Source organism: Pygoscelis adeliae, unplaced genomic scaffold (genome assembly GCF_000699105.1).
Source record: "Pygoscelis adeliae isolate BGI_AS28 unplaced genomic scaffold, ASM69910v1 Scaffold45, whole genome shotgun sequence".
Taxonomy (NCBI): domain Eukaryota; kingdom Metazoa; phylum Chordata; class Aves; order Sphenisciformes; family Spheniscidae; genus Pygoscelis; species Pygoscelis adeliae.
In genome coordinates, this window is record NW_008825114.1 from 5,738,784 (window position 1) to 5,764,449 (window position 25,666).

The 25,666-nt window shown below is 38.9% G+C and overlaps 1 protein-coding gene across 1 annotated transcript in view; it reads left to right on the forward strand.

The window, feature by feature from the left end:
• Positions 1-25,666, forward strand: part of ADAMTSL1 (ADAMTS-like 1) — a 468,861-nt gene that overhangs the window by 284,394 nt on the left and 158,801 nt on the right. The window contains exons 3-4 of the mRNA XM_009328162.1: positions 2,104-2,231; positions 15,665-15,710. Of these exons, the coding sequence (XP_009326437.1) occupies positions 2,104-2,231; positions 15,665-15,710 (174 nt within the window). The remainder of the gene's footprint in view (positions 1-2,103; positions 2,232-15,664; positions 15,711-25,666) is intronic.

Genomic DNA, 25,666 nt, shown 5'->3' on the forward strand with positions numbered 1-25,666 from the left:
GGACAGGTATCCTGCAAATCTTAATTTTTTTTCCTTTAAACAATATCTCCATTGAAGTTTGCCAATTTGGCATACAGGTTTAACACTATCAACTTCCCTTAGTTACCACTAATTTATTGTGCCAGTGTATCTCAAAGTAGTATCAGGCTTTTGGAGGGAATATAACAATACAATTACTCTCTCAACCTGAGTAAGCTAAGTACTGATCCATGAGCTAATGACTCACTTCAGGGCAGGAGGACTTCCGTGGAACCATGGGAACAGCACTGGCAATGTTTTCATCCTTCGGATGCATGGAGCTAGAGACTGTCAGAGGGTACAAATGTGTACAACACTGAGATTACGGGCTTTCTGTTTTCAGGAGAACAGAGTTCAGCGTGAGCCTTGGCCTTATTACTGAGCTGAGTAAAGAGACAGCTAATAAGAGACATGGGCTTTCACTTCAGCTAATCATATGCCTGGCTGTTTATGCAATGTCATAGACAACACTAGGGGGTGAACTGCAACCCCCTTGCAGAATTTTATAGGACTAAATGGTTTCCATATTGGAAAATTCTGTCATTATTAACGGTTAGCATATATAATGCATTCCTGACTCCTTAAAGTATAATGAAAAGTTAACCTCTTACCTTGATAAATCCCAATTAACACACATTTCATATCCTAACATGCCAGACTTAAGTCCGTTGCTCTACAGACACAGTCTGTTCCGTTTAGGATCTTGGTTATGTGTGACAAATTCAGTATCTCCCTTAAACAGCTGTATATTGAAACTGTTCACAGCCCTAAACCATCACCAACATTTTCTTTTTTGCCTGTGAATAACAATATTCAAGACTGGTGTATTTCACCAGGTTTCAGATTTCATGACAAAACTTTTACACAGCTTCGCTGAAGATAAAATGATTTCAGTGTTGAGCTATCTCCATGTCTCAAATAATCCCTCAGTGCTGAAAGCTAGAGTTGTTTCCTCTAACATGGGCTAGCAATGATGCTTGCTGATGTTTCTCTATTGAAGGTGTACCATCAAAGTCTCCCTCATATAGTTGTCTTGCCTTCTTATTTATTCCAAATACAGTTAGAAATGCTATTCACCAGGTGTTGGCCCACAGCACAAGCCAAGCTTAGAAGGAGAACACTGCCTGGTCTCCATCAGACACAGGCATTTTCCATGCACCTTTGCATGCTTCTGTAGGTTGTTCTTCCAGCAAAACCACATCATCCAGGAGGGACAATACCTACCTAAATGGTTAAATTATTTATGTCCCTACAGATCTATGTTTCTGAGGTACATTTGCATGAATGAAAATGAAATGCTGGATACATGCATGACTGCATTATTTGAGGCAGGTACTGCTGTACATTTATGAGTTAATCCTAGAAGAGCTGAGCATTTCTGAGTTCATCGGTGCTGCTTCTCTATAAAGTTGTTTGCACCCAACCACTGGCATTAACAATAGCACTGCCTGGGTCTGCGCCTGGCATTGGAGAACTCCAGCTCTTCAGGTAGTATGCACTTTCTTTTTTAAGTTAGCAAATAGTAGGCATAAAACAGCTAGAGAATCTTTGTCCAGAAAGTTTTATAGGAGATCTTTGGACAGAGGAGAAGTAATGATAGTTCCAGTGCCTTATGGTGAGTGCATGAAAGTCGTTATGTTGAATGTCTTTGTATCACGTTGATTCACTATGTTGTGATTTTTTTCCTCGAGCATCTTGGAAGGCACTTTTTAATATGCCCTTTCATAGTTTGTAACACAGCAACAAAACTTCAAAGCACAATTTCTAATGTCTGCAATACTCCACCTCTTCCTTTTAATCAGGAAAAATCTCTTGCCTCACTGTTATCCGAAGTGCTGTTGTATAATAGTCATCACCAGTCTCAAATTGAGACAGAGTATGATACTCAAAGGATGAAAGCAAGTCCATACAGCAACCCCCACTAAAAGAACTGGCTGCCAATCAGTAGGAATGTCAGAGAATAACAGATTTATTCAGTGCTTTCAATGACCATGATATCCAGTAAAACAAAAGGTTAAGCTAGCAACAATATTTTTTGTCCTTTAAATGATTTTTCCTGATTTTTTTCCTTGTCCCTCTCCTCAGAGCTCCAGAACAGCTCGCTCAGAGGAAGATCGAGACTCACTGTGGGATGCCTGGGGCTCGTGGAGCGAATGTTCACGCACTTGTGGAGGAGGGGCTTCATATTCACTGAGACGCTGCCTGAGCAGCAAGTAAGTGGGTGAACTCTTTTTACTTTATTGATGGGAGAATTCAACCTGCTCATATGTGTCAGACCACAAGAAGTAATCAGTAGAGGTCTTGAACTGCACTGAAATTTTCAGCTCAGTGTCAAAAAATTATGGTGGTGTGTTTTTTTAATTCAGGCAAGCAGCCAACATGTTTGATAAGGCAACACCCTTTTAAAATATAGTGAGAACCTATGGAGATACAGAAGTTGCCTGGACAGCTTGCAAGGCTGCCAGCTACTGAAAAATGAAACCTCCCTACACTTTCACCATTTAAGCAGTAAGACTTTTCACACACTTGTACCAAACTACAGCTAATTCACTAGGTTTAGCGCCCCACAATCTCAGCCACACTGAGACTATAAAAGCATCATATTGACCCAACATGGCATCCTGAGCTAGATAAGAAAGAATGATAATTCTGCTGAGGATACCTTATGAATTAAATTTCAGGTAGGAAGTCTTCCATACTAGAAAACGCTCCCCAACAGGCAGAAGTAGAATGGCCCAGTGCAAAGGTGAAGTCTGGGTACCCAGTCAGGCATCTGAGATTTTATTCCTCCCCCGTTACTAGTTTGCAATGGAACATGGACAAGTCATTTGACATCATTTCCACTCTATAGTATATGTAAATTTTACCTGCAAAATATTTCTAGCAAATATTACTTCTATCTACTTTAGGAAAAATTTAACCTGCAGTAAACACAGTATATGTGATAAATGTTAACAGATTTCTGATAAAGGATATGAAGAAAAACTCCAGACCCAAACTTTGTGCCTTACTGCCATCTCTGATACCTTGTATCTGATATATTGTAGTACAAAAAATGTAATACAATTTTCCATCCTGCATGTTTCTTTTATATTTTCTTTCATGTGCTTATAAAATTGATGTTAATAAAACGAACTGCGACAATACACTCCAAATTGTTTCCTATATCTGACATTTTAATACATGATGCTGTTTAGTGAGGACAAGAAACAGCACAAGGAATTGAACCATAAGATCAGAATAAAATATTGTGTATTTTAGCTTTATCTGTGGACAGTTTGGTCTCCTAGTTCCAGCAATTATTGAGTTGACAGTGTGCAAAAGTCTGCTGGAGGGAGAAAAGATAGGCAAAGGCATCTACTGAAACCAGTGGAAAGACAGTACTTTTCTATTCCGATCCCATGGAAAAAAAAATTAGAATAATTTGATTTTTAAATGTGGGGCCAAATTCTGATCTCTTGTTAGTTCCACAGCAAATAGTGGTTCTGCAAATACCTTGAAATCGGGAATTGCAGAGACAGGAACTTATTTTCAATCACAGCGTATCCTTGTCAGACTTAGGAAAATGAGTGATCTTCTATATATTCCTTTAATGAAAACATGAATCCAGGCATATCAGGAGATCTGAGGAATCTGAGTAATACAAAGGCTTGCTGACTACACCTCTGCTCCTGCACTGAGAACTGCCTCAGTAGTTTCTAGAGGGGAAGAGTCTTGGAGGTCCATGACAGTAGTGGTAGTAGTCATAGTGCTCTGTAGTATGTGAGTATAAACCACTCCTGGGCAGGCTCTCCCTACCTGCTTCTCTTTGACTCTTGTACTATTTGGGATGTCCCTGAAGCTACCCCAGTGGAACAGGGAATAAACTCATAAATCACACAGTACTTGTTTTTCATACAATACCTTACTACTGTCCTGTCAGTACATAAGTGATGCTTCCTGCCTTAGGAAACCATCTGCAAACTTTGGCCCATTCAGATGTGGAAGCCCCCTGTTTCCAGGATACGATGCAGGGGTTTAATTAGGTGCACAACTTTTGCTAGCCAGTAGCAATAAATCATAAATAGTAAAATTTGACCTGGCATTAACACAGTATCAAGTGTGTAATAGTTTTTCCTTTTTCCTGGTCTGTGTGCAACTGCTAATGAAATAAAGGGTTTAAATGATTAATTTTTGTGCTAGGCAAGCATTTTAAGTTACTAAGAAAAAGACAGAGAGGGAGCAGGGGAAAGAAACTCGTTCAGACTTTGAAGGTTTGGAAATAAGCCTGTGCGCATATTTCAAACCTGGCAAGGCTAGAACAAAATGTCCACCTCTCTGGGACAATTTATTGGTTGGTACAGTTTATCTCATGTATTTGCTATCTATAATTTCATGGCAGCATGAAGGAAGGTACTAGATACTTCTGGCAAATGAAAACTGGCAACATATTTAGATGTTTTGGAACAAATTAATGCTAAATATTTCTCATCCTCAGAGGAATGTTCATAATGCCTCATGTCTTTTAGTTCTGTACGAAGTGACTCTCAGATCATTAGATGAAAAGAGAGAGCCCAGTGCATCTGCTTTGAAGAAATGCAAAGACTAATTGCCCATTCCTAAACGCTGTTAGTATATGCAGCTAAATAAAGGAAACCAGTTTTCTTTCCAGCTTTTGTTTGCCAAAGTTATGTTAGTGCTTGTGTTGTTTGTTTTGGGAACATGTTTTGTGTTAGGCTTTCGCAGCTGTGATGAAAGAATGGAAAGTGTTAGTGAGAAATTCTATTTTCTAGTGTTTTAGATGGCAAACATTTCAGGGTAGGGGCTGTTTAACAGTACATTTCATTAGAACAACTGGTCCTGATTATGCTAAGGACATTTAGTATGATAGTGATATAAATAAATATACCAGTCACACAAGCCAACAGGAGTTGTCAGCCCAAGTCAACCATGCGTCCTGGTATCCTGCACTGACAGTGAGCAGTACTGGGTCACTCCGGTGGCAGAATAAGCCCCAGGAAAATAACATTTTGATAATTAGTAGTTAAAGACTGGGTTAAACCTCAAAGCATGACACTTTTCATGCTCTTTGTTGGCATGAACTCTTTATAACTTCAGATATTCTTGTTATTCACACAGAAGGACAAACCCCCTTTAAATGTTACAGTTGTTTGCCTCAACTCACTTGAAAGTGAACCTTCCAGCCTATTTATATACTGGGCAAAGAAGTATTTATTTTTATCATTCCAGGGTGTTTTGCCCTTTAGTTTCAGTATCTCTTTTTTTTTTTTTTTTTTTTTGATACAAAGCTCAGGTAAGAGAAACTCCTTATCATCTCATCATCTCCTCTCCATCACGAACTGTCATGCAGCACTGCTGGTCAAAACCTGTAGAGAGGAGAACCACAGACCACTCCTGTTTTTCCTGAGGGCCAAACTAGCAACTGTTATGCTCCTACACAGAACTGAGTTTTATTAGCTATTGGATACTTTGGCTACACAGACGCTGGAAATATATAGGCAGAGCAGGTGGAGAGACACTGCGATATGGTCTTTGCCCTCTTCCTCAGAATCTGGCTATTATTTGTCTGTTGCACAGCATAGCTGGAGTTTGTCATCCAGCACAATGATTGATAGTACTCACATACCTTCAATCCAGATATTAATAAGTGTGCATGTTGATTCAAGCAAACTCAAACAGAGTAATAAATGGCTGAATGTTCTTTAGATATCTGAAATTCATGCACATTTATTTAATTTCCTTGTATTGGAATAAATTTTCAAATTGTAAAAGAAATTATAAATTCTCTTATGGTAAGTTCACCAGCCTGATCCTAAAAATATTTAATGTGTTCTGGAATTGTACTTTACATATTGACAAGTACTGCAGAAATATCAATAATGTTTTACTGTTTCTAGGCTTGGCAGGAAGATAATTGTTAATTTTTTTTCCTATCATCTTCCACATTCATCATCACTTTCTAGTAATGTAAGGTTGCAGGTAGCAGAAAAGCAGAATGTACTAAAGTTTTGGCAATGATTTTAGCAGATAATAGATAAGCAGCCTTTTTTCAGTCTGCTTAGAAACCCTACCTGTTACTGTTGCTGCTGTTTCCAGCTAAAGCATAAAGCAGGGAACAGTTTGTGTGAGTGTATAACAGAGTGCTAAGCTGGTTATAGAGTCCCATGGGTACTGAATCTGGGTTTAAGAGGTCAAAATTTGAGATCATCACTCTTACCTTTCGGAAATCATGTGTAAACTGCTGAATAGAGTGAAGGTTTTCCACCATTAGATGAGGGTTGTATGTTTAGTAGCAGAAGAAAGTCAACATTAACATCTTCCTGACAAGTTTCCCTCAGTAATAAAAGTGACAGAGATTTAAAAAAAAGAAAAAAAAAAAAGAAAAAAAAAGAGGGAACACATAACCCCCGCTTTGTTTAGATGCTTCATACTGGCTCTGTTGCTTGCTGGAATATATTTTTTTCCCCTTTTCAAACACCTCCCTTCCTTCCTTCAGCTGATGGCTGCCTTTTGGTAATGCAAGCAAACCACCAGTATGAAATACCCTTTCCACAAGCTCTGCTTGCTAAATTAGCTGAAGTAAGTGATTCACTAGTTTGGTTGTTCAGCCCACTGCCATTGCATTCTGCAGGATGAAAACAGTAGATCTGCATAAGTGACTCTCAGTTTTATTGCAGTTTTACTTGGTTGATCAGTAAAATAGCCACTGAGACATACTTTTGGAGGTTAGGTTTAATAAACTAGCTAAATTAGCTAAAATTAGGTCAATTTTATGCTGTGTGACATTTGTCATCAGACAGAAGAAGCCGAAAATAAATTGGATTTATTTCATTAAGGAGTAATATTTTCTCATTTTGATCACATAGATTATCAGTTCACAAATCAAGCATCAAATGATTTGGTGCCTGTCAGACAATGATGGAATAGATGCACATTATTCATCTTAGTTTAAAGCTAAATAATAGAATAAGAACCCATTACAACAACGCTGACTAGCACTGAAAAGGGGATACATCAAATACTACATATTTAAAAAATGCTGTTTAAAGTTTCAGCTGTTTATACCTTTGATACCAAAACATTGTCTACTGTTGTGTTGCTGCTTCACAACTGCATTTAGAATTTAGTCCAAGCATGTGGCTGTGGCCCCTAGTTTCAGGCTACAGTCACAGACTCATCTGTCTGAGGTTTTTCACATCTAACATTGATAAAAGGTCCTTTAAACTTTCTGAGTGAAATTGAGTGACAATTACAATGGAACAGTTATCCTAGTTTTTGGGTTGCTTCTTCATCAGATAGAAGCGAATATAAATTACTGCAACTATTGTGCAATGATATAAATGCAGTCTGCTCTAATCCTGGCACTACTAAATAAGGCAAATGATGCCACTTTACGAAATGTTCCAATGCTGGTCAGAATGATCATTTTAAATACTATGTTTTTTTATGACTTCTAGAATAAGCCCTTTGCTTTCTTAAGGTCTGTAGAATAAAGAGCAAAACATTTTTGCACAAATGCTATCATAATTGATGAATACGTCCACAAAAGTAAATAGCATTCTGATGAAGCATACCATGTCACTCAATGGGAGTACAGTCAATGTCATTAAATTCTTAGGTCACCTGTGCTACCAAATGATTTTGGAGGATGATTCTCATTACCCTGATCAAAGCTATGTCTGTATGCTAGCTTAGTGTATTACTTCCTGCAAATGACCTTCAGGATACCTTAATAGCTGGCTTGTTTTCTGCTTCAGTTGATAAATGTAGCTGGTTTACTCTGTAAAGGACATCCTCCATGCTAGATGGGGTGATTTTAAACATTTGGGAAAAATTTTGAGTATATTTAGTTTGTAGATGCTTTTGGTTAAAGCCGTGCCATCTAGCAGCATTTTCAAATGGAAATTTTTATTCTGTTTACTTGGGGATTAGTCAAATCTGTAATTATGGGAACATTTCCTGCTTTCATTTGATGGAGAAGCATTTCCATTCTTCGAGAAAGATGACAGTTCTAACTCTTCCTAATGGCAGAAGCAAGTGACGATCTTAAGTTTGAGTCAATACTATAAAAAGCCGCAAATTTCACACAATCTAGATCAGTGCTGTAATCTGTGGAGTGATTGCTCGTGGTCTTTGGAGAACCAGTTAGTCACATTGTGCTGGCTGTCCTATTTCCGGCTTCTACACCTCAGTGAGGTAACTAAAAATATATAAATTGTTTTCCTAGTGTTGTTTTCTCATGTAATCCATTGCTAGAGTTGCCACAGGGATGTTATATGTCATGTTTTGGGTGAGAAACAGGTCTGCATTAGAATGAACAGTAGTCAGCATTGTACCTACAGATGAGTGATGGATATGGTCTCCATAAATCTGTCTCTCTGTTGAGAAGCAGCCTACCTAACAAGAATGTCTGTGAAGCCTTCACTTGGATGATATACTGTTCCTAAGTCCAGGTTCACTGGAAGTGCTCTTGTATATTCATAATTCTTTCAATAAATCTGTTCTGGGATTTAAATGAAAAAAAATTAAATCAGCCAGGCCTTTGCATGATGTGAAGTTTTTGTATGCTTTACTACCTACAAAAAATAAGTTAAGATGTGATTCTCTAAAGCCCCAGGCAATAGATTGTACATGAGAAAGCATGAGCATTTCAGTGGAGCTGGGCTAACACACATGATTCAGACCCAGGTTCAAACTTCCTCAAAGCATGGGGAAGAGACCAGCTGCAAAACTTGGATCCAGATCTGAGCTCAGGCGTGTTCAGATTTGGGGTGTTAGTACTTTTGGGCCTGCAATATGTTCTAGATGCTATCTTTGTGATACAGCAGGCGAGGTGAGATTTAGTATTGTATTTTCTTTCCACTTAAACTGTGAAGAGACCTCTTGCCATTGTTTTGCTGAAAGGCACTTCTTTAATTCTTGCTTTTTTTCTGCCTTTTTTGGCTAGTGAGCAACTGAAAAACATTTGCAACTGTAATTGCTTTCTGTATATCTACAATATGTGTTGTATGTGCAACTTTAAAGCTAAAGACATTTTTTAAAGATTCTTGAGGAAAAAAAAAACCTGCAGTGACAAACAAACATGAGAGACTAAATGCAAGAAAATAAACAGTACTCTGAAAGCACTCTGACAAATTTTTCTCCTTCTTTTCCTTTATTTTTCTCAAATTTGATTTTTGTTATTTTAATTGGACTAGCCAGTCATATTTTACTGAGAGTTTAGGTAGTGTCATTTAATGCCAGCTGCTGCTTAGAAAATAGCATTCAGCAGCTCTGAATAATGCAAACAAGAATTTGAAAGTAAAAATTGGAATAAACTCTATTCTGTTCAGCAATTTGTACAGCAAAAGTTCAAGGTCTGCCTTACTTTTGAGTAAATATAATGCCAACCTTAAACTCCAAGGGTAGCAGAAGCTACCCAGAATAAAAGCTTTGTGTGGGTTGGAGCAGCACTGTTGGAGTTACAGCTGATCATTGTTTGTATAACATCCCAAATAAAATTCTCAAATCTGACCTGTTCCCCTCATCAAACCTCCAGAATTTAAAATGAAATTGTGACATGAAACTAATCGTACCTTTAGAAGGAAAGGCTTATCTCTGCAAGACCAATAGATATATCAGCTTTCTCTGGGCTCTATGCTATTTTGGCTAGACTGCTAGAAATAGCAAACTTGGTATATCAGTAGCTGGGCTAGTTACCTTTAGGTTACTTTGGTTATTTATGGCACTATAGCATACAGTATAAACAAAATTTTGGAAGAGGTTGGATGGCATTCTATAGGGAGCATTCAACACAACTTCAGCAAACATCCGGTAGCCAGAAACAAGTAGTTGTTTTGTACTAATATCGCCGTGAAAGGGACTTCATCTTTGAGGAACACTATCTACTTGTCCTTCAAATTCCTAAACAATCAGTCAGGTTTTGGTTCAGGCTAAACAGTAATTAAAGGCATTTTTTCCTTTTTTCTTTTTTCTAACACCATCTCTTTGATATAGTCATATTCCATATGTGTATAGCTATATTCCATTCTTTTGATTCCAGAATTTACTTTAGATATACAGCAGAGTTTCACGGAGTAAAGCCCAGTATGATGGCTTTTTTGTTAGTTCCATACTCATCCCCTTCACATAGGTTCATTTAGTCATAGAATCATACAATGGTTTGGGTTGGAAAGGACCTTTAAAGTTCATCTAGTCCGACCCCCCTGCCATGGGCAGGGACATCTTTCACTGGATCAGGTTGCTCAAATCCCCATCCAACCTGACCTTGAACACTTCCAATGATGGGTTATCCAGAACTTCTCTGGGCAACCTGTTCCAGTGTCTCACCACCTGCATTGTAAAAAAATTCTTCCTTATGTCCAATCTAAATCTGCCCTCTTTCAGTTTAAAATCATTGCCCCTTGTCCTGTCAGTATGGGCCTTGGTAAAATGTCTTTGTCTTTCATATAAACCCCCTTTACATATTAGAAGGCTGCAGTAAGGTCCCCTGGAGCCTTCTTTTCTCCAGGTGGAAGATAGAATCACAGAATCACAGAATACCTGGAGTTGGAAAGGACCCATAAGGATCATAGAGTCCAACTCCCTGCTCCTTGCAGGACTACCTAAAACTAAACCGTATGACTAGAACTTGAACTCTGACAGGCTTGGTGCTGTGACCACTTCCCTGGGGAGCCTGTTCCAGTGACCGACCACCCTTTCAGTGAAGAACCTTTTCCCAATGTCCAGTCTGAACTTCCCCTGACACACCTTCATTCCATTTCCTTGTGTCCTATCGCTGGTCACCAGAGAGAGGAGGTCAGTACCTCCCCCTCCACTGTCCTGCTTGAGGAAGTTGTAGACTGTGATGAGGTCACCCCTTAGCCTTCTCTTGCCCAAGCTGAACAAACCAAATGACCTCAGCAGCTCCTTCTAAGTCTTGCCCTCAAGATATTTCACCCTCTTTGTCGCCCTCCTCTAGACACACTCTAATAGTTTGATGTCCTTCTTATATTGAGGCACCCAAAACTGCACACAGTACTCGAGGTGGGGCCACATCAGTGCAGCGTAGAGTGGCACAATCACCTCCCTCGACCAGCTAGCTATGCTGTGCTTGATGCACCCCAGGACACGGTTGGCCCTTTTGGCTGCCAGGGCACACTGTTGACTGATGTTCAACTTGCTGTCAACCCAAACCCCCAGATCTCTTTCCTTGGCGCATCTCTTCAGCCTCTCATCCCCCAATTTGTATGTATAACCAGGATTACCCTGTCCCAGACGGAGAATCCTGCACTTGTTTTGTTAAATTTCATATGGTTGATGATTGCCCAGCTCTCTAGTCTATCCAGATCTCTCTGTAAGGCCTCTCTACCCTTGAAGGAGTCCACAGATCCTCCTAGTTTAGTATCATCGGCAAACTTACTTACTTAATGTACATTTGATTCTTGTGTCTAGATCATTTATAAAGACACTAAAGAGCACTGGCCCTAAAATTGAGCGCTGGGGAACCCCACTAGTGACTCGCCACCAGCCTGATGTGACCCCATTTACTGTAACTCTTTGAGCCTGACCTGTCAGCCAATTACTCACCCATTGTATTATGGACTTGTCTAGCTGTACACTGGACTTTTTGTCCAGAAGGATGCTGTGAGAGACAGTATCAAAAGCTTTGCTAAAATAAAAAACCCCCACATCTACTGGCTTCCCTTGGTCAATTAGATTGGTGACCTTGTCATAAAAGGAAATTAAGCTAGTTAAACAGGACTTTCCCCTCATGAACCCATCTTGGACCCCAACTCTCTCAGCCTTTCTTCATAGGAGAGGTTTTCCAGCCCTCTGATAATTTTTGTGGCCCTCCTCTGGATCTGCTTTAACAGGTCAATGCCTGTCTTGTACTGGGGACAAGGGGAAGGGGAAGGCTGGCGCAGCCTGCCTAAGATCTCATGGGAGGAGAAGGGCCCACAGCATACTTTTCTCGCAGGTACAGTGGGAAACCAGAAGATCAGTTGTCAAGGGGTGCGAAAATAAAGGAGAGTGAAGGTTGTCTAACACTACATCAACTTTCAAACCCCTGTAGTGAACAGTTGCATCAAAATTCACATCCACAAAAATAACCCACCTCTGGCTCATAGTTGCTTTCTTATGTGGAGACTTGTTTCTTAAGACAAGCATTTCAAACTTTGATGACTGCTGAGAGTGGCAGGAGTTGAGGTCCTCCTCTGCAAATCTCTTTCATCATCTTTGGTAATTACAGATAAAGGCAACTTTGGCATGGGGTTGCTATTCTTTCTGGCATGGATTATTGCAAGGCTTCTAACTCTAGCTGAGCACAAATATACATCTACTTTAGACCTTTGGGGGGAGGACTTGAACTAAGTCCCTTTACAAACTGGAGCCTGGAGAAATAAATACCAGAGTTTTGGGTTGTTTATATAAGAGAACTGAATATTTTAATACATTAAAAGTTGTTAATCTCTTTCAGAAACTTTACTGGAAACAAGTTACTATGTTTGAACAATGAAACATGATTCCCAATAGCTTGCTTTTCTTTCATATTCACGTGATAATAATTGCCTGTCAAGCCAAACCCTCAGCTACCTTTTTCCTCTGCAAAATCCCCTGTAGTGTATAGGTAACAGAGGAGACTATAGACGTACCTCTTACTGCTCCCACTCTTTGTGTGCTCTCCAAGACAAACTTGCCATTTTGAGTGACTTCTGACTTTTCCAAGTGGCTGTGTGTACACCTTGATGCAAGTTCTCATTTATACCCTGCAGAGGTCAGAGGATGTGTGGTGACTGTATCTCATAACATAGTCTCACTAATCTGCTGTGATCCTTCCTTGCATGTTAAATGCTCTGTGCTGTGGCATTCTGCAAAGCATCCATGCTGAGATATAGGACCCATACCATTAATTTGAACCCTGCGTAGAGGAGAAAACCTTGTCTGGCCTGGTGTCATGCAAGATGCTGTGTATTTCACTCTAGCAGGATTAAGTTCACTAGATAGTTTCAGCTTCCCTATTTTAAGCATAGACAGGGTCAGAAACAGAATTTACTTTTAAAAAATCAAAATTTCTGCCCCCGAAAAGCTGCAATTAAAATTTTTTTTTCAGTCTTTTTAACAATTATTTTTCCCCCTACAAATCCTATGATTTTGAATCCAAAATGAGTTTAAGAGAATCTGGAATACTGTCCTGAAGCAGCATAGATCTGAAACACAAACTACTCTGCAAATCTATTGTGAAAATATATTAGCTCAGGCTGAAAGCAGTTTGCCTGCTTTTGGTTGATGGGTGATAACTGGGAAACTAATGAGCTTAAACAACAAAACCCCAAAGTTTGGTCTTGGAGAGGGGACAAGGGGAGTTTTGCAAGAGTGGTTCCTAGTGTTCATGAATCATCACAGCACTAGCTGCATCCAGAATTGCACATTTTTTTCTGAACAGACCTGGCCATTAGCCAAAGGAGACAAATTGGAAGAAAAATCTGAATAGTTCTGTGGCATATGTCTAATGAAAGTAACTATTCTTTTCCCTAATGCAAAGAATAAGTGAAAAATAAGTGATTTTTCATTTCAAAACAGGCAATATGAAGAAACTGTGACAAGAAGAAGAAACTGTAAGGCAGCTAATAGAAAGAAAGTTTAAATTTTCCTGGCAGTTCAATGGTTCTGAGGTTAATAAATTGTGGTAATTGAAATTGTCGTAGCAGCAGGTCTGTGTGAAGCAAAGAGATATCTGATGGGTGGTATGGCATTTCTGAGAGACAGATGGGGCATGTATCAAGCTTGCTGAACAAGCTATTCAGTGTGGTGTAAAAGGCCTGCACTAGGACTGCCTGCATGTTGCATAATATACTTTTTTCTTTGCTACCTATTGGTGTAAATCAAGAGTACCTCCATTGAATGTAGTGGAGTGTAAACAGGTTTGGCCTGCACCACAGTATTTCTACCAGCTTGTCTATATTGCTCAGGAATAACTGGGATAGTGGGGGGGTTACTTGTTTTTTTTGGTTTGGGTTTTTTTTTTATTTCAAAGCCTATTGTGAATATAATTTTTATTATTGTACTGCTAAAACTGTTTTTTCTAATGCTAGATACTCTGTGCACACTTCGTACTTCTGTGCATGCTTGCAATGATCAAAATTTACTTGAATTAATTATATAACGTTACAAAAGGACTGAACTCGTGGTATATAACGTTACAAAAGGACTGAACTCGTGGTATTTCTACTGTGCTTTTAATAGCATTCTTTATATGCCAAATGCTACACAACAGCATATGTTATCTTTCTGCTTACATTTCTTCTGAAAAAAGTGATAGGGTTTATTTACTTGTTTATCTTCTCTTGAGATGATTTACACCACTGTGATACGTTTGCAAACCTGTGGTTTGCCCTGATTTTGTACTTGCATAGGTGTAAATGACTACTGGAGGAATTTCACAATTAAGTCTTGTGAAGAAAGGTGGGAGGAAGGATGACCTCAATTATTTAAAGGAAATCTGCTCAGTTTATTTTAGAGTTAAGTCAGTATGGAAAAAGTTTTTCTGTCTTTAAAAAAACAAAGGAAAAAGAACGACACAAATGCATGCAGATGCTGTCCTTTCTCTTGGATAGTTCAAAATGGTTTGGATTTAAAACTTCAGTCTTGGCAGGCATTTCGTCCTCAAGGAATGTGTGCTTGTTAAATTCTGGCCAAAAAAAAAAAAAAAAAAAGAAAGGGGGAAAAAAAAGAAGTTGTGAAATTAAGAAATTTAAAATGTAAGGAATTCTATTCTGTTGAAGGATAATCTTTAAAAGCCAAACCCTGCATCATGATTTGTCCTGAGGACCTCCACAGAGTGTGCTGTCTGAACTCATAAAACACATGAATCTTCACCTAAGGTCAAATACTCAGAACACACGCTGCTGAGTGCTAAAAAGATATCTGGGTGTTGACCTTTCTTCTGGGAGCCCTGCCAGCATCAGGACTGGTATGGGTCTGCTGTGGGGGAAAAGGAGGAGAGCTATGGAGAGCGCACGTCAGGGCACGTGTTCTCCTTGACCTCTGCTGGGCGCAGCTGCTCTTCAGATGCTGTTCTGCAGCAGGGATCTGGGAGTAGCGGAGGGGCTGTTGGGTCACAGGGAAGTTTTATGCTCTCCTTCTCCCCTCATAACAAATTGGGAAAAAGCCCTGTCCTGCTAGCCTGCCATTTCACGCCGCTGCAGGCAGGTTTCCTTCCTCCCAGTGCACAGGTTGTTCCGCAGCAGACAACATCTGGCAACTCAGACTGTGTCAGTGCTAAGGTGTGTGCCTGGGTAGAGGCAGAGCTGTGCCCTTGTGAAATCATTTTGGATAACTGGGAGACACGAGGCATTATTAATGTGATTCAGATATTGATTTCCAGCTAAGTTCTGTACTCTGACCTCCAACCTCGTCTATAAACTGATGCCACCTTCTAGAAACTCATTTTTAAAGCAAAGGTAGGAAGCTGAGGAGTTGTAGAATTCATACCTCAATACCTGTATAGGGACAGAGAAGCCTTTACTTTGGGGAAGAGGGTTGGTGGGGGATTAGGTGATTAGACATCTTTGTAGGAAAGATGCTGACACAGTAAACATTATGTGTTTGCTTTTTATATTCAGCTGTTAATGTTTATGGGTTTGTTTTTAATTTTTGGACACAGGACCTGTGAGGGGCGAAATATCCGGTACAGGACGTGCAGCAATGTGGTAAGTGAAGTATAGCTTTGATATGATACAAATCATCACATACAACAGCCACGTCCATATTACATAAAAAAATTTGGTAATGTGATAGTGAGAATACTGTAGCTATCTAAACTGCCTCCATACCACAGGACTGCGGGTAAACCTTTGTCAGTTTCTTGAAAAGCTGGAGAGATTATGGCATAGTATGATGCTAAAACTGTTTGGAAGGGATTGCAGTCACAGCCTTTGCAAGTAGAGTGTCAGTGAAACTTCAGAGTTGCTCTTTACAAACCCCCTGGCAGAATCAAGACCACTCGTGTTCCCAATATTACTTTGGTAACCAGCTGGTTCTCATTGGGCAGTCTGTCAGGCTGGAGGATTAGTCTGTTAAGGATTGAAGACAAGTTAGTAAGAGATATATGTTTCTGTTCACCTGTGCTCTCCCAGCATTGGAATTCTGTTGCATGTCTTAGAAAAGAAGTTTTAGATAGCCTGCACCAGTGTTTTGGCCTTTCCAAAGGCTCCTGCTTGTTTTTTGTATATGGTGAATATAGTTTTCAATACAATAAAGCAAGAAACCTCAACTTCTCTGCTCACCAAAGTGAAAGTGTGTTTTCACTGGTGAAAATGGAAATAAAGACTTTCATACGGAAAGTTTTATTGAGTGCCAAGAATAGTAAAAGCTCTAAAATTACATGGAGAAATGTCAGTTTTACCAGTAAAGATGGAAAATGAAATCAAACGTGCACTGGGCCAAGCTTTCTCATGCCTGATAGCGACATATTCAGAAGCCTTTCAATAGGTGCTTTGTCTAAAAAAGTTTAAAAGGTTAAGTTAAAAGAAAGAATATGTTCCCTCATATTTAGCTTATATTTTCTTCAATAGACCACAGTTCATAATGAAAGAAACTGCTTCTATCTAAGTTGTAGTCTCCCATGCAGTAAGATTTCTCACCCTTTTCCTCTGAAATTTGTTCTGGGTGTATCCTTTGGGTTCCTGAAATCTCTCATTAGTCTAGGCATCTGCTTCACTAACTGACAACAACTAGAGTAGTCAATAAACAGGTCTGCTGGCTGATTAACAGTACAATTTCCATCTCTGAGGCACTTAGGCTACACCACAACCATAGAAGGAATGGGAAGGTTGATCTGTGCCAGTCAAGTTGCTTGCTGTAGCTCAGTGGAATATGACACACACACAAAAAAAGAAATACTGTTAGAGGCTAATTGGACTACAATTAGACCCATCAGTTTTGTTTTGGTTTATGAATGCATTCACATTGTGACAGTCCCCTTCCCATTCTGACTTGCCCTTGTGTATGCTAAGAGCAGTGAGACAAACTAGCATCCTGCTCTGCTGCCATTAGCTGTTCCTGGATCACCCTGAGGAGAGGCTGGGGTTTTAGCTGTGTTGCAACCCTTATTTTGGAATCATTGAGCTTAACTTTCCAAGATAAGGAACATTTTTTTAAATGTTATTTTTAGCTTAGGTTCTGTTTTGGAAATGTGCACCTGAACAGCTTTCCTTCAAAATAAAACATTGCATAGTTTTGTCAGGCAATTCCTTTACATACCTTGTATTTGGCAATTCTGGCTCCAGACTTTCCAACATAGCAGTGAGACATGCAGCTGCAGAACTCACTTAATTATTTCATACCAAATAATCCAAACTGAAACTTTCAAAGTGCTTTACTATGCTGAAATCAATGACAGTTTTGCCAGTGAATTATGAAGACCCAGGACTGCATTTATGATTTTAACCCCTTTTTTGGGGAAAGGGTAAAGAATGGATTGTGCTACATTGCTCTTTTCCTTAATAAAAGGATTGAGTTTTCATTTGCTTGTTTTTGGTAAACTTGCAAAACTTGAAATAAATCAAACTATTCTCAAGCTTCTGACTGCATCATACTCTGACCAGGCCCTCCAAACTCGACTTCATGTCATAAGGAAAGTACTTGGCTGTATTCATTTTGCAGACATTTGATTTCAGGGGAAAGTATTTTCTATTTTTAAACTATGTTGAGTCTTTGATTCAGATGTTATGCCCTTCCACTTACCATCTTTACTAATCTGAGATACTGTGCACCAGTAGTCACAACATCAGTCATTGCAAGGGCACTGCCACCACGATCAGCCTCAGAACTTGTCATCCTGCCACAGCCATGGTGGTCCTCAGTGCCATGTTTCTGGGGCTAGGTACCACTTTGAAATACCTTGTGCTGCACCAGTGGAAACCTAAAGCAGTTTGGGAATAGCGCCGGACATGCATCTCTGCACTGAAATCCATTCTTTACTGAATTGTGTAGCTGTACCACTGAAATACTGTTTGTCTCTTTCAGAATAGTAAAAAAAAAAAAAATCACATATTTTCTCTTTAATGAAGTCTACTGTCTTTTTCTCCAAAATCCAATGATACATACACAAAAATTTGGTCTTGGAAACAATTCATTAACCCCATCATTTGTCGTGGAATTCTGCACTGGAAAAGGCACACAATATTGTGTGTATTTTTGTTAACTCGGACTTTGCCTTTTAAGATTTCATCCACAAAGACACTGAAAATCAGGAGAATGGAACTTCCAGGCTCAATGAGACCTACATTCTCATCTGTTAGATGACAGCCTGTTGCTTTAAAGGAAAATGAGAGTAAATCCCCCCATTCCACCCCTGCAAATGAAGCTAGCTATCATGCATTGTGGAAAATTCCTTTTTGATTCTTGTGGAAATCAGTGAATCCTGAAATACAAGCTTTCATTACCATTAGCTTGTACATAACTTGAGGACTGATGTTATTGTTCATAAAATAACCAGTCTTCTTTATTTTCTGCAAACTGTCTTCCTGTGAACTGACATGTTTTTGTTTATATGACTGTCTTCTTACAGGAAAGGATGGGTAGTCACATATACTAAAAGCAAACTTTATTTCAAAGGTGAAATTGGAGAATGGGAAGAATACTTCCTAGAGTCTGGCAATGAACACATTTTCATAGGCACTATCATTTGCAAGATTTTGCTACAGCTGGTTTTAATTCATCCTGAAATTAAATTAGGGGGGAAAAAAAGGAATGAGATAAAGACAAAGAGAGGCAAGGGGAGAGAGTGGTGTGTCTGTTTCTTCAGTGACCTGTATTATTCTAGGGATGCTGAACCATTTTGCACAATATAGGCTATAAGAGAGATTGATACTGCTGTCTATAAAGCTTCTGAACAGATCCAGTCCAGTACGTTCACCACTTGCATTGCCTGCTGTTGATCAGAAACTGGAAAGATTATGGGTATGAAGCCACATATGTAAATAGTAAAAGAAGGAATGAAGGAATCTGAAGATGATTTAGGGTTGAATTGCATCCGTTTTTTTTCTTCTTACTATTCATATTGACTCCAAGTATGTTTCCAGCCATTTTAGAATATAATCATATGGGGATAGAAGGATTAATTTGTTTTTCTTTAGAAAATTACTCTGAATGCAATGCAAACATGTTTTTATATCTAGCTGGATTGTTATCCCAAACATTATGCAAAATAAACAAAAATATTTCCAAACTGCGAGTATGATTTTTTTACTAGTTCTTTTTTTTTCCTCAAGCTGGCATACTCTCTGTTCCTTCTTCTAGGCACATTCTTAGTTGCCAGGTTCTCTCCAGCTTTTGTATCAGGCTATCATGCCACCTCATTTGCCCTTTCTCTTTTTCAGTCCTTCTGCCACTCTGCTGTTTTTTGCTTTCTCTTCCCCCATTTATATGAAAATCTATCTGAAGGATGTTTGTTAGAGTGTGTTGTCTTCATGCCTTCTCTCTTCGTTATCCTCAATTATCAAACTCCTTTTTGTGTTGGAAAACATTTTTATTTTCCCTGATATTTTTCCTTTTATTGCACTGATTTCTGAACCAGATCAGAAAAAAAAAGATGAAATGCATGCAACTGGCACTTCATTTCCAAAGGACTTCGCTTTTCATATTTACTTGCTTATACCTGCCAGCATGATGATGAATGTTACATATAAAGGTGCTTTTGCTATTTTGCTGTTTGATATGAAAATAGACAGTGCTGGAAGCTGCACAACATTACTAGCTCTTTTGACGAGGTTTAGAGCAGTTCCATTAAGCCTAAGATAAAATTTGTAAATGGTAGATCCCATTAATGAGACCACCAAAACTTGTAAACACCACCTGCAGCTCTTTTTTAGATATACCTCACTTTCTTCACTTGGCTGAAATACCAACTGTAATGACATCCCCCATTTTTTGGCTTGCATTCAGACAAGCTACTTCAATCCCTGTTTCTTATCAGCTCATGCTGCATTTTGTACACACCAGCACCAATATTGCCCATCTTACTTTCAACAAAATGACACCATCTTCTTTCCATGCACCAAAGCCCAGCCTGTTGGAAATTGTCAAACCTAAACTTCCATATAAGTATATAATTCTCAGAAGCATTGGCTTGTGTGTATAAGAAGCATCATCACCAGATAAAATCTTTTCAGAGCTACAAAAATGATTAACAGGATTTAATTTTTTCTACTTTCTGGTGGCTAGAAATGCCATGTGAAGTCTTTTGCAATCAAACCTCCCAATTTGCATTTTGCAGTAAAATAATAAAAAAAAGAAAAAGTAAGTATAAGCACTACACATATCTCCTTACTAACACCAGATTTACTTAATGTCAGTTTACTTTTTAAGTGGAAATTCTTCCAAACTCAGATCATTTATTGTGACTGCAGTCTATTCTTCAAAACGTTGTATTTTGATAACTACCATTTTACTTCTAAATGGGTGCATTTTAAAACCTCAGTGTGTTGTCTAAGAATTATTTCTGCATACTTGGAAACAAGTGCTTTTAGTATGTTGTTAATGGTAGCAGCTTTGACTTCTGGATTTGCTATATTCTCAGCAAGCAGACCTGTGAATCTTTGACTATTAAAAAATAGAACAAAAAAACCCCCATTGCTGCCATTATATGTAAATGCATCAAGAATCTTTGTAGACCAAACAACCTGGATCACTTCCATGATGGTAGCATTTCAGGACTCTGTTCAGGACTCTGGATGATTCACAGATTTAAATTCAATATTTCTGATAATAATAATAATAATAATTTTTTAAATTCAGATATCTCTTTTTGATCTGCCAGTGAAGCATCTGCTGATATTCCCCCATTTACTTTCTTCATACTATTTCTTTCATGCTTCTCTCTGTCAGATGTTGCAGTGTCTTGGGGTTGTCAGAGAAAGCTATAGTATGAGCCCCTCTCAATCTAAGCAGCTAGACATGATCCTAACCTATTTAGAAGTTCACAGGAGTAGACTACTGAAAAATCTAGCTGCAAGAAACTTAATTCAAGCGGGGCACTCAACAAGGCTTCAAGGCTGAGTGAAATTTTCATTAAATCCCCAGGTCGCCTAAGTCTTTGTACTTTTATCTAAAGTTCTTATTCAGTCTTGGGCAAGCCCTTACTTGAAGACCTCAGGCTTTCTTTCTCAGTAGGGAAATTGCTGTGGCTGAAAGGTTGTGTGTACTTCATGGAACTGGTTCAATAAGCTGTTCTGACAGATGCTGCACAGAGTAGTCCAGTTGTTAGTTTTTTTCACAGAGGAAAAGCTCCAGGTATAGTAAATCATTCTTGGCCTCTGCAAATATACAAGGACATATATTGTAAACTGTTTTAAGGTTCCTTGACTGTTTCCACCTATTGCAGCTTAGATATGATCTTCCACATTTCACCCACTAAGTAAACTTTAAAAAGCCTGACCCTCTTTTGTCCCATGAAATCTGATCTACCTATCACCATCAAGGGACATCTGGGATTCATCTTATCTTTTCCACTGGTTTGCTGATTAATAGAAATTGTTTTGAATAGGATTCAAACATGGCAAAACTCCATGGACCTTATGAATTACAACAGGGTCAAATAGGAGGTCAAGTTAAAAAAAAATTTTGGATGTGAGGAAGCAAAGAAGCTGTAATAATATGGCCAGCATTAGGTGCCTAAGAGGTGAAGATGAAACTCCTGTGTTTATTTTAAAATAGGTTTCATACATCAAAGGGGTTTATGATCATCTTTAAAATTATATATATTTTCATTGCAATGGAGGAAATCTTGACCTGATAGGATGAACAGAGATTATAGGTATCCAGCACAGGCTCAGTATTTCAGGAATATCTCATGAGCCTTCACAAGCTAAAGGTCATGAAACAGCCATCTAGGACTCACAGAGTTAGAGGAGGAACAGTTGTTTCCTATTCACAGGAAATTTTCTTCCCTAAAAAGTCTTAATGAAGAGGAAGCTTGAAGCTAAATGGACTTAGACGAGACTTTCAAATTTATTAGTTTTTTGATTCTTCAAGGAGTGCAATGGCAGCGGTTCCTCATGTCTGCAGGGGCCCACAGATAATCTCCAAAAGAAAACAAAACCAGTAAGATTTGAATATAGCACCAAAGCTGGAGTAACCTGAAGCAGGACCGTAGTGCTTTTGTGGCCAGATACCAGTGCTGCTGCATGCTCCAAGCCAAACACAGGCCATGCAGATGTGGTTAGCAAAATACCTCGCAGAACTACATAACACATGCAAAGATATGCTACCTTGGGTTCACTGCTACACTGACTTGGCCCGTGACTTCTGGCTGTCTCGAAGTGTGGGCACACCCTTGTCTGTCACTCTGTTGTGCAGGTAGACAAACTGCATACTGTTAGAGAGCTTCCAGAATCAGACCCTTAGGTGGAATAAAACATAACTTCACTCAGGCCAACGAAGCAGTGCTAGCTGGCAGCTGTAGAGGATCCCCTTCCACCAAGCCCCCATGCACATACCAAAAGCAGGCTGATTTTTTTAAAAGGGGAAAAGACTTTGTGGAGTCAGAGTCTATAGTTTCTCCTGTCCAGGAGCCAGCACTGCAGAAATGAGGCACAGGAAGACTGCCTCAAAATGGCAAATGCTCTTATCTAAAGGTGTGCAAAGTGTTTAGAAGAAAATAGCTATTTACTGCTTGAACAAATATGCAACAAAACACTGGCTTTGCCTTATCTGTTATTTCAGCAACTCAAATACTCATTTATAGGCTGTGAGCTTATATCTGTCTTTCATTATAGGATTGCACAAAGCCCAGCACAAAGAGGTTCTGATTCCCACTGACATATAACACAAACAATAAATAGTAAGTTAAAAAAGAAAAAAAAAAAAACAAAAAAAACACGGACAAGAGATTGATAAGCAGTGCCAAGTTCTGTACATTTCCTACTTTTTCAGTCTCAGTGACCTGTGTCTAATGATGAGTAATATTCAGACCACTACTTTTCTTAACATTGTCCATTTTGGTATAAAAAACCATTACACAGGTTATGCAGGTGTTACGTGTGTAGGTGCAAGTACATGTGCTTTGCTAACTGGAAGGAAAGTTCCCCCCTGAAGGAAACAGGTCTTCAAGGCCTTCAGGTAGATTTAGGATTCAGGATTTTAGTAGGCGAAAAGTGGTCAGCCAGGCTGTGACCCTTTTTCATATCTGTGTGCCAAGATAAGTATGCATGTCTGCATTTCTAACTCTTGAATGTATTCTTTGAATGGCTTCAAGTTTCACATGAAAACTTTTTTAAACACAAGCTCTACGATTTAAATTCATTGTTTTATTTTGATCATGGTATCAAAGACTGGAAGTATTTGACATCGGTCCTGGTCACCTGCCGTGTCCTGAAAGCTTATTATGTTGACTGTACATTTTTTCTTTCTTTGATTTAAAAATAAAATCCAATACAACAAACATAGTATTGAATACTGTACAAAGCAGGATTATGAACTCTGTATGTCATGTGCTTTGTTGGGCTTTTCTGTCTTTGTAAAAATAAAGCTATTGCAAGCCAGGAAGTTTTGAAGGTAGAGCCAAGCTTGAACCAAACAAGAGAGCTGGCTTGGATCTCCGTAACAAGCTTAAGCCAAGCCAATAGACCTGACTGTATTCATTTATGGACAGAAAAATTCAGAGAAGGGTTTGCACCAGAAAATTTTGTGGCAGGAAGTAAGGCCACAGTATTCCTCTGTGCTTGCCTCTTCTCTATTTGAAAATAGAATTAAACCAGATCTTGGGTCAAGCTGTAACTGTCTTGTTCATCCTCTGTTTAAAAGCAGAACATAAAGACCACTTTTTCTCTAATTACACAGCTGTAGAGGAATAATGAATTTCCCACATATTTTTCTGGTCTTTTTACTCGGTGTTGCTGTCCAAACTTTGTCCTCTATCAACACAACAGTTTGCCCAGATCACAAAAAGGGTCTGATTGCCTCTAAATTTTTCTGGAGATGGTAAAATCAAACTGAAATACTTCCAATATTTTACTTTTTTTTTTTTTTTTAAATCATCTGTAATATATGAATAGAAAAACTGTCGGCTGTCTAAGTCTGCCAGCAGTAAAATTCCAGTTACAAGCTTGGACTTTCAATCCCCACTTTCAAAAAGGATGAATGAGCTCTGGATCATTGCTCTTCAATACATATTTTTCTAGAGCAAGATTTAGCCCAAATCCCTTTTTTTCTTTTACACCTTAATCCATTTAACCTTTTGTAGCAGGAACACTATTCCCTTGTACTTAGACAGCAAAACTTTTGACTGGAGCTTGACTTTTGGGCTGCATCACACTCAAATACAAAGAAAATTAACTGAAAATTTGCTCTCATGGTACAAAGCAAATTAGCTGAAGATCTGTGGCTTAAGGCCATGGCTTGTATAGGTGTATAGTTCACTATAAGAAATGTTTGGAGTGGTGTGATCCAACATCATTCAACATTCAAACAAAATGGGCATAACCACATTGCCATTACACAGTGAATGAGAGGACAGATTGGTTATCCTGGGTTTGAGCCAAGGGTGTACAAATGACAAATTTATAGCCAAGATTCTGCCAATTTGCTTCAAGAAGACATTTGAAAGCTTAATTTTTAAGACAGGTTTTATTTCAGACCTTAATACTAAACAATGATCCTTTAATGTCATAAAGTGACATGCAGCCCCCATGCCATTTGAATTGAAAGCTGTAATAAACTGTTCTATTTAAAAGAAGCAGAAAAGCGTTAGTGAATGAAGGTGTAGAAAAAAGTCTGAGAAACAGAGGTGATTATTTAAACCTCAGAGGAGATATTTTGCCTCAATAGTGGCAAGACTTTCCTAGCTGTGAGGATAAGAAGTCTGTGAATAAGGTTGTCATTAATGATACTTAGAATCATAGAATCATAGAATCATTAAGGTTGGAAGAGACCTCCAAGATCATCGAGTCCAACCGTCAACCCAACACCACCATGCCCACTAAACCATGTCCCTAAGCGCCTCATCTACCCGTCTTTTAAATACTTCCAGGGATGGTGACTCAACCACTTCCCTGGGCAGCTTCTTCCAATGTTTAACCACTCTTTCAGTAAAGAAATTTTTCCTTACATCCAATCTAAACCTCCCCTGGCGCAACTTGAGGCCATTTCCTCTTGTCCTTTCGCCAGTTACTTGGGAGAAGAGACCAACACCCACCTCGCTACAGCCTCCTTTCAGGTAGTTGTAGAGAGAATTTGAATTTCTACAGGATGAAGTAGTTTGAGGACAAACAGAAAATACAGTCTGGACATGAGGAAAAATTTCTTTACTGAAAGAGTGGTTAAACATTGGAAGAAGCTGCCCAGGGAAGTGGTTGAGTCACCATCCCTGGAAGTATTTAAAAGACGGGTAGATGAGGCGCTTAGGGACATGGTTTAGTGGGCATGGTGGTGTTGGGTTGACGGTTGGACTCGATGATCTTGGAGGTCTTTTCCAACCTTAATGATGCTATGATTTTATGATTCTACAGGCATCTTATAAGGATATTGTCTAGTTATGTGGTTGTGTATACATCAAAATCCTTCCCTATCAAGTCTATAATTGACATTTATGATTCTCTAAAAAAATGTTACAGTCCTCAAGGAAAGGGTATAACAGGTATTCATTTCACCTGGTATTTGACCAGCT